The sequence below is a fragment of the Chiloscyllium plagiosum genome, unplaced genomic scaffold (genome assembly GCF_037043375.1).
Source record: "Chiloscyllium plagiosum isolate Xiang-an unplaced genomic scaffold, Cpla_swu_hap1 HiC_scaffold_12, whole genome shotgun sequence".
Classification (NCBI taxonomy): domain Eukaryota; kingdom Metazoa; phylum Chordata; class Chondrichthyes; order Orectolobiformes; family Hemiscylliidae; genus Chiloscyllium; species Chiloscyllium plagiosum.
This window is the reverse complement of record NW_028270150.1, coordinates 71,484,991-71,494,185: the sequence shown is the minus strand read 5'-3', so window position 1 is coordinate 71,494,185 and position 9,195 is coordinate 71,484,991. Positions and strand designations below refer to the sequence as shown.

The window sequence follows — 9,195 nt, the reverse complement described above, 5'->3', positions numbered from 1 at the left end:
AAGGGTCTGCTTCCATGCTGTACAGTGATAATTTACAGTGACAGGTTTATACATGAGATTTCACTTGAGTTAGGGTTTAAGCAACAGAGGGTCAAACAAATGTTAATTTATGGAGGGTGAAGATGGGAGGTCAGCCAGATGTGCTTTAGAATAGTCAGGTCTATGGTAACATAGGCCTGCTGAAGATTTCAACAGCAGCTGAGCTGAAAAAGGAGCAGAATAGAATGAGTCCCAGCGATGGCGCAGATATATAATCAAAAGTTCATCTTGGGCTCAAAAATGACACCAAAGTTGAAATCAGATAGGTTCAATCTCTGACAGTTGTCTGGGAAACAGATAGAGTAGTTTGTGAGAGAATGCAGATAAACACAATGGCCTTTTCAGTACATGCTAAAGCACAAAACAGAAGCAGCAGTGGGCTATTCATCCCCTCAAGTCTGGTTCATCATTCAACAGTTTATAGCTCACCCATTTGCGTTTCAAATTCCACATTTCTGTCTAACCCAAATAACCCTTGCTTCCATGTCCCATATATATAAGATAAAAATGTTCTACTTCTCTAATACCGGATGTCAGACAAGCAGTATAACAATGTAAGCACAGCTGAAGGTTCAAGCGATATGTTGGAGGGTTGGAGCTGGATGTCATCAGCAGATATAGTTAATCTGGCATTATGTATTGTTCTGAGAATTGCCAGAGTATTAAACTTTAATGGTACTGAATTTTCCAGGCCACACATGGGGTATTGGAAGCATGGGATAGATGGTATGGTTGGAAGGGCAGCACCTTTTTTTATTTTTTTTTACCCCTGTGCTAAGTACGTAATAGCTGTGAAGGGCACAGACCTTTACTGATGGAAGCAAAGGTTATCTGGGCGAGATGGGAATGAGGAATTTTAAACACAAATAAGTGAGCTATAAACTATTGAATGATGAGTCAGACTACAGGGGATGAAGAGCCCACAAATGCTCCTATTTGGTATATTAGTATGTACTGAAAAGGCATTTGTGTTTATCTGCTGCCACAAAATGCATTCTCTGGCAAACTACTCCATCTGTTTCTCTGGCAACAGTCAGAGGTTGAATCTGTCTGATCTCAACTTTGGTCAAAGTTAAAAATCACACAACACCAGGTTATAGTCCAACAGGTTTATTTGGAAGTACTAGCTTTTGGAATGCTGCTCCTTCATCAGGTGATCTCCTTCATCAAGAGATCTCAGTGTCATGCAACTGAAACAATATCGCATGCCACTGAGCTCTTTTGCTATAAATTCTGTGTCTTATGATCTTGCTCCACAGCTACCTGATGAAGGAGCAGCACTCGTAAAGCTAGTACTTCCAAGTAAACCTGTTGGACTATAACCTGGTGCTGTGTGGTTTTAACTTTGTCCATCCCAGTCGAACACCGGCACCTCCACATCTCAACTTTGGTGTCAGTTTTGAGCTCAAGAAGAACTATTGATTATATATCTGCACCATCCCTGGGACTCATTCTATTCTGCTTCTTTCTCAACTCAGCTGCTGTTGAACTCTTCATCCAGGCCTATGTTACCATAGACTTGACTATTCCACAACACCCTGGCTGAAGTCCTGTCTTCATCCGCCATAAACTAACATTTATCTAAACCTGTACTGCTTAAATCCTAACTTGTGTCCAATTTACAGTCTTAGAGTCATACAGCACAGAAACAGACCCTTCGGTCTAACCAGTCCATACTGACCATAAAGCCAAACTAAACTCGTCCCACATTCATGTGCTTGGCCCATACTCCCCAAACATTTCTCATTCATGTACTTACCTAAATGTCTTCTAAACAGTGTAACTGTACTTACATCCACTATTTCCTCTGGACATTCATTCCAGACATGAACCTCTGTGTAAAAAAATGCCCCAGTATTAATGGTAATGTTTTCTAAGTGGTCATTGAGTCTCATCACATTAATTCCACAGCCTACATGATCAGAAAAGTTTATTTTCAATTAAGGAGAAACAAAGTGCTCGAAAAGTATTGGTGAAATTCATGTCATTTTGTTTTTCTAATGCTTAAATCCTTGGTTCCTCTTAGTAACCCATTAAGTGTTTCTTCTACATTCTCCCATAACTGTAGGATAACTACACTAAACCCAGGTGTCATGGTGGCACAATGGTAAGTACTGCTGCCTTACAGTGCCAGAGACCTGGGTTCAATTCCTTCCTCAGGCAACTGTCTGTGTGGAGTCTGCATGGGTTTGCTCTGGTTTCCTCCCACAGTCCAAAGATGTGCAGATTAGGTGAATTGGCCTTGCTAAATTGCCCATAAGTGTTAGGTGAAGGGGAATGGTTCTGGGTGAGTTGCTCTTCAGAGGGTTGATGTGGACTTGTTGGGCTGAAGGGCCTGTTTCCACACTGTAAGTAATCTAATTTGTTTCACATCACGCTTTTTAGAAAAGTGAAATGTCAACAATTAAATTGCTATACTCCAGCCTGAAGGAATATTCCTTTCAATATTCTGTGCTGGAGAATGTCCATTAACTACACAGTAAAAGGAAGTGAAAGCTATATAATAATGTAGAAACTTCCCATAGAGCCTCGTCTTGCTACACCTCAATGATGGGTGCTTTATCAACTGTTTTCAGACTTGTTACCAAAATGCCCCTAATGCTAGGATCTATAATGAGATTAAAGGGGCAATTCTTAGAGGTTGTCAATCCTCTAAATTCTTCCTCTCCTGTTCCTGATTAAATGTAGCCTAAAAATTTCTAAGAACCTCCTCGGATCTGGACAAATATCAAACATTCTATTGCATCTCATTAAACAATCCTGCTATAGAAATATGCGTAAGTCTACCAGGTGCCTGAAATAGGCAATTGGCCAGAGTGCAATTGTTGTTGTATAAATTCGACAATTAGGGGATAAGGTCAACACAAATAGGTTGATTCTCCTTGCTGGAAGAGTTTAGGACCAGAAGGCATGGTCCATCTGTGGAATTCTTCTCTGCAGAGGGCTGTTGAGGCTGGGTCACTAAGACTGAGACAGACAGAATTTTAATCAGTGAGGAAATCAAAGCAAAGTGGAATTGAGGATTATCAGATCAACCATAATCTCATTGAATTGCAGAACAGACTTGATGGGCTGAATGGCCTATTTCTGTTTCGACTTCTTATGGTAATGCAAGATGTGTTTAATTTCCAGAGGCAGTGCACGCTTGTCAACAATTACCCATTTGTCTGACCAAATGTCTACCTTGTGATTGTCTTGGAATAAAAGCATGGGGAGATATCTCCATGCCTTTATTTAACGGCATGACAAACAATATAAAGATCTGTGGCTATACAAAATATTTACCATGGAAACTTCAGTTTTTTTAAAATACCTTTTCCCAAATAGGCATAACACCTACTCCTTATGACCTTGTGATAACTATATTCACATTCAACTGAAAAGAAAACTGTCCAGCAAGCTGTTTAATAGCTATGTTTTCGTATCGTGGTTTGAAAAGCAAATTTCCTCATGCGAATGCCTGGTGCTTGTCATCTATGCTCCGTTGCCTGATCTGCTGCTCTCATCAATGGTCCCCCCGGTTGCTGCCTCACAATCCCCCACGCATTCCGGATATCAGGGCTGGTCAAGAGACCAGGAGTTCAGCAACACAAGAATCCCCTTGAGGGTTGTAGCAGGTTATGGACCAGAATGAGACTTTCAAAATTAACGGTTCTGCAACCAGGAACTCAGCAAATGAAAGAGCAAAAGTTGCAATATGACTTAAATTGTTACTTCCATACGATAGTCGTTTAAAATTGTTTCTAAGGAGGTTCCTTTATTCTTTAAAGTTTGATGGAGCCCTACTTTTAGCTTGCTGCCATTAAATTATGTTCTTTGCGGCTTGTGTTATCGGATGTTGCTCCAACTTTTTCAAGCGTTTTTTGTGAAATAATGTCTCACGAAGGAAATGAAATGATCGCTTCGGGGAGTGCACTCGAAGCAGCGGTGGCCTTGGTGCAGTGAGTGGGGAGCGGTAATGTCTCTTTAAGAGAGAGCCTGTCAGTGTCGGGAGAGCAGTCCTGCCTGATTTATGGGGGTGTCGGGTTTCCCCGGCTGATTCTGCACACGGGCCGGCCCGCTTCCACCAACCCCCTCGTCCTCCCTTTTTTTTTGATATATATGGAGTGGATTTATTTGGGAAGGGGCGGGAGAGGGACAGAGCGACTCACCTGTTGAAGTGTATCTGTTGGAAGTTGTGACAGCTGTGATCCTGTGTGTGTGTGTGTGTGTGTGGGAGCTGCCTGGTGTTGAACTGCCCTCCACAACAGCGCTGGTTCGAGCTGAGCTGGACACTGGCTCTGAAGCCAGCGGCTCCTACATCCACCTCCGATGGCAGAAGCTGGGCGTCCCGAGAGTGCGAGAGACGACTCGGCCGGGGATGAGTTCAACGAGATCATTAAAACTCGAACGGGTAAGTGCAAAAAGAGAGAGACACCGGGCTGGAGGCAGGGAGGGGAGGGTGCTCTGTACTGACTGGTCTCAGCTGAGGACTGGCAGGCAGTAAGCAGACCCTGCAACTTTCCAAGTGACTGCAAGGCTCAGGGGACTGGGGATTTGGAAATGCTGGGCGAGTGCAGGGCGCATTGCTTGTGTGTTAGTTTCAGCTGAGCGGCAGCCGGCTGGAGCTGGAGTGGGTGATACCCAACCGAGTCAGAACCCCCCACCCCCCACTACTGCTGCTGCCCTCCTTCCTCCGAGAAAGGGCCGAGACCGCTCACTCGCCTCCAGTAGTTCGAGCTGGAATGTTCTTCAGTGAGGGCGGCCTGACGGGATCGAGATAAGACAGGACAACTTCACTTTGCCGCTAGGGTCAACTTTCTGGTTGTGGACATCATTATGTGTGTGTGGTCGGTAGGACCGTGGATCTGCTCCCAGTGATACCCACAGGAAGGGCACTGAGAGGATGTCAATGAAATGAAGTTATTGCCAGGGGGATACGTTTGCGCGGGTTGGATTGTGCTGCTGTCTCTTTAAATACCGGCAATGACAGTCAGGGTCCAAAGGACATCTTGCTGCGCCGTTTGTGTGGCTGCCCTCGCTCCTCCCATTGTCAACCCCAAGCAAGAGGGCACCCCCCAGGAGCTGACTTCTCTCGTCCCGCACCGAGATAAGGACCAATCCAGCCGCTGACTCCGGCCTTCAACAAAGCAACAAGTCGGCAACCCCGGCTTGTGCGAGTTTGGACTGAACCACCAAACAGGAAACTCTGCACTATACGGACTCTTCCCCCCAAAATAACGCAGTAAAAGGTTGAGGTTTGATAGACAAGAACGGGAGCAGAGACTGTGTGAGGTATACCTGGTGTGGCGTCTCATCCTCCCAGGGGTTACAGTTTAAAGTCTGGATACCGTGGGTTCCGAACTGGGAAACTCTCTGCTGCGCAGGAACTGGGATGCGGTGGGTTTACAATTACTAACTGTTGACCTTCCTCCAATTCCAGGATATCCAGTAAATCCCTACGCACTGTTTGGTTCAAACAAACTCCCTATCACGTTGCAACTCGTTTGAGGTCCATCGGTGCATTTCTGCATTTTTAAAAAAAGAGAACCAACAGATTGCTTACTTTTAAAGTTACTTTTGCAGCCACGCTTTCGGTTACTCTGCATGTTCATGCAGTTATTAGCAACTTCATCCCAAGTGGGTTTCAGGGAGCTCGGTCATAAAGTACATGTGTGCAGAGTTGACAACCCAAGCAGCTAAGCTCCACGCGTTGGCGTAAACGGAACTTGCTGTGTAACGGGATCTACAAAGAGACACTTTGGGGAGTTGCCCATCATTAGCGGAATGAAGCGCTGTTAATGGAAAACTGCAGCCACAGGGCTATGTTGGAATTTGTCCTTGCCGCCTCTCTGGATGTGCCTCCCAGCGCAGTTACTGGGAAGATCTGGGGGAAGCAACAGTCTGAACTATGGGCTGGGAAAGGTCATGCTTTATTTTGATGTGTATAGTTATGTGGGACAGAGCTCAGCGGAGACAGCCACCTGCTCTTCTGGAATTGGGAGAGTTGTGCAAACTATTTTAGGCCGTGACCAATTAAAAACTGGTTTTACGTTTCATTCAGAAGTCCAATGTGACAGTGAGTTTATGGAATATAGGAATATCTTTAGTCAAAAACATAGTTAAGAAGTATCTTGAACCTGTACATTTAAAGGAAAGTTTGCAAAACCCACATTGGAGAAGAGTCACAAAGGTTTAACCTGACTTTAACTTTGGAAAATCTAATTAATTGATTTGGATGGTTTTTTTAATTGTGCACAACAGTTAATTTCTCACCAATCAAAAGGTTACCAAAACAAGAGACTATCAGTTGCTGGGTTAAATAGCAGTAAGTTTTGGCTGGAGGAAATTCCAACTCCAAGCTAAATTAGAATTAAAGTGCAGCAATACAAAGTGGCAAAGTTGTTCTGCTTTTGTAACAGAAAATGAAAATCATCAATTTCTAAACCCTATTTGTACACATCGATGGACTATCAGTCATATATTGGCAACAACTGTGGCTGCGTTGAAGACTGGGGCTCAGATATTCGTTGCTTTCAGATAGAGACTGGATGGTTAAAAACTTATTTGGAATGAAAATCCAACTTAATTAAAATGAAGATACTGTTGTAATAAGTCAAATGTAAGATTACACAGACAATCTCTTTATAATAATTAGACTACTCAAGAACTGGTTATTTGTTCAGCAGAAATGTATTTGTAGAGCTGGATCCAATTAAATTTATTTAGAAGTAGTTTGAATAAAATCACTGAGGCAACTCCATTTGATCAGTAATTTTTATTTACTATTTAGCAATTCTACAATAATAGGCAAATATTGAGTGTCATGTACAAAAATCGGGCTGTTCCCCTGGTGGGAGTGATGCTATCGTGATGCTATTATTATGATCAGTACAATTCTTGTAATCAGAGAGAGTGTTTATCTTGAGCTGCAGGCACATTATCAAAACTGATTGGCAGTAGAGCTAAAGGCTTTTATTATTGTCTTCCAATGCATTGATGGTGTAATTGAACTGCTTTGATGGAAGCAATAACGTATTCCATATCAGAGTAATATCACTGGTATTATTGTGCTGAAAGTTTCAATAACTTAATTTTCAGCAAATAATGCAACTCAAATATTTACAAATTGAAGTTAAGTGAAGTATTATTTAAGTTATGTTCAACAGTGCAGCACTCCTTCCATACTAGACATTTGTGTTCAAGTCACTAGAGTGAAGTATGAACTTAGAGCCTTCTGACTCAGATATGAGGGTGTTACCACATTTGTCATGTCTGAGATCACAGTGACTCAACATGGTGTCACAGAAAAGTTGATCAGTCAAATCCATGTGAGGTGACAGTGTTTGTCAGGTTCTGCCTGAATTTTCTTTGTTTGATTTTGAACCACACAATACTGCAATTATAGTTGTGGAAGAAAAATGCAACTCAAAAATATTTACAAATAAAAGTTCTTGAAACGTTCAGTGTGATAATACTAGATGCAACATCATTCCAATATGCAATGTGCTATGGCTGATGCCAAAGTAATCCAGTTTCACCATTAATGCATTGGAAGCAACAATAGTTCATAGTCATGTTGCTCAAAGTGGCACATTGCTATTATATATGCAACAACATGTGGTATTATTAATATAATATATTTGTCACATCACCACAAGTAAATACAGAGAGACAGATATCCTTTTGTCATCCCTATCAGTGTTGACTACTTGAGACATGTTTTCTATTTAATGAAGACCATTATAAAACTAATTTCCTTGGCTCGATGTAGCATTTCTATTTATGAAATATGTTCCAGTTAAGGGTGGGGGGAAGAATTTTTTGTTAAAAATATATCAGTTTGTGTTAAATCATGATTAATCATTTAAGTATGTTCTAGCTGCACAATGTAAATTCTTATTTTGATCTTATTAATGCTACTGCAGATTTACAAATTCAGGTCAAAGAGTTTTGGCTGTATGTTCAGTGCTGCATTGCTTTAACACTCATTTGAACTGCAAAGGTGAGATTGCCTGCCTTTGAACTCCATTAATGAGCATTTGCTTTAGCATTACCAAGCTGCTGCTGTTTGCAGAAGCAATATTCTGAGTGCCAAAGTGTACATCTGGGTACTATAAATTGGTGAACTATATGCATTCCTCCCACATAACGCAGTTGAAATGCAACTGCCAAGGAGTAGCAATTTAGTCTCAAGTTCAGTTATTTGCTTTTTAGATTTCCACTAGGCAGAGGGCCCTGCACAGGTTAAAATAATGCTTGACTTTCATTGTTTTAAATCCAGTGTTTGCTTTGGAAATCATAATTATTGAATTTTTGTTCTTACCTCCTCCCTTCTCAGCACTTAAACAAAACAAAAATTCAGTTAATCAAATTGAACTTATTCATAATCACTACCATCTTAAAAATATCTTCAAAGCAGTGAGATTTGTTACGCTACAATGTTAAGTAGTCATTCATGAATGTTGAGGGTTTCTTATATGTATTTATCAAATGAAAACGAATTCTGCATTCTTCTTCAGATAATTTTCTTAAATAATTTCTTCACTTGATTGCATTTTCTTTCAGTTAAAGTGGCAGACATGACAAAAGAACTGTTTCATCACCAAGATGCTACCTGTGATTCTGGTCAGACAGTAGATGGCAGGTCACATTGCTTGAGTGGATTCAACATGTTGAATCACTACCCTTACATTTTGTATATTTCAGCACATGTATTTTCAATTGAAAGAACATCTAATGCTCTAGTCATTTTAGTTGTGCATTAGTTATGTAATCAGTAGACACTTCCTATGTAATGCCAACAGCACAGCATATGGAATAACTTACTGAATACATTTGAGTTTCATCATTCAGTTCATGTTTCTGAAGTCAGAGAACCTTTTTATCCGAAAATTTTCATCACTAAGAAAAGCTCACCTAAGTCTCAGAACTAACAATTTTCATATTTTCCACATGTGAGATGAAAAACAAAATTCAAACATATCCTCCTCTTGTGAATTTAGAAAACACTTGATACTGGAAATCTGAGACACAGTAAGAACAGAGAACACTGGAAATATTCAGCAGTTCAGGCAGCAAACTTGGAGACAGAGTGAACTTTTCAAAACAATCACCTTTCATCAGAATTTGGAAAACTTGGGAAAATCCTGTGGTTTTGAGTAAGTGAAGAGATTG

The 9,195-nt window shown here is 41.2% G+C and overlaps 1 protein-coding gene across 10 annotated transcripts in view; it reads left to right on the top strand.

The window, feature by feature from the left end:
* Window positions 1–4,186: 4,186 nt before the first annotated feature.
* dmd (dystrophin) overlaps window positions 4,187–9,195 on the top strand; it is a 2,003,576-nt gene continuing 1,998,567 nt past the window's right edge. For 7 of the 10 annotated variants that reach the window (XM_087992899.1, XM_087992898.1, XM_087992897.1 and 4 more), the window contains exon 1: window positions 4,188–4,432. In XM_087992899.1, coding sequence (XP_087849025.1) covers window positions 4,351–4,432 — 82 coding nt within the window. In that variant the 5' untranslated portion in view covers window positions 4,188–4,350. Of the gene's footprint in view, window positions 4,433–9,195 lie in introns of all 10 variants that reach the window. The other 3 variants (XM_087992890.1, XM_087992895.1, XM_087992900.1) reach the window with 1 other exon arrangement.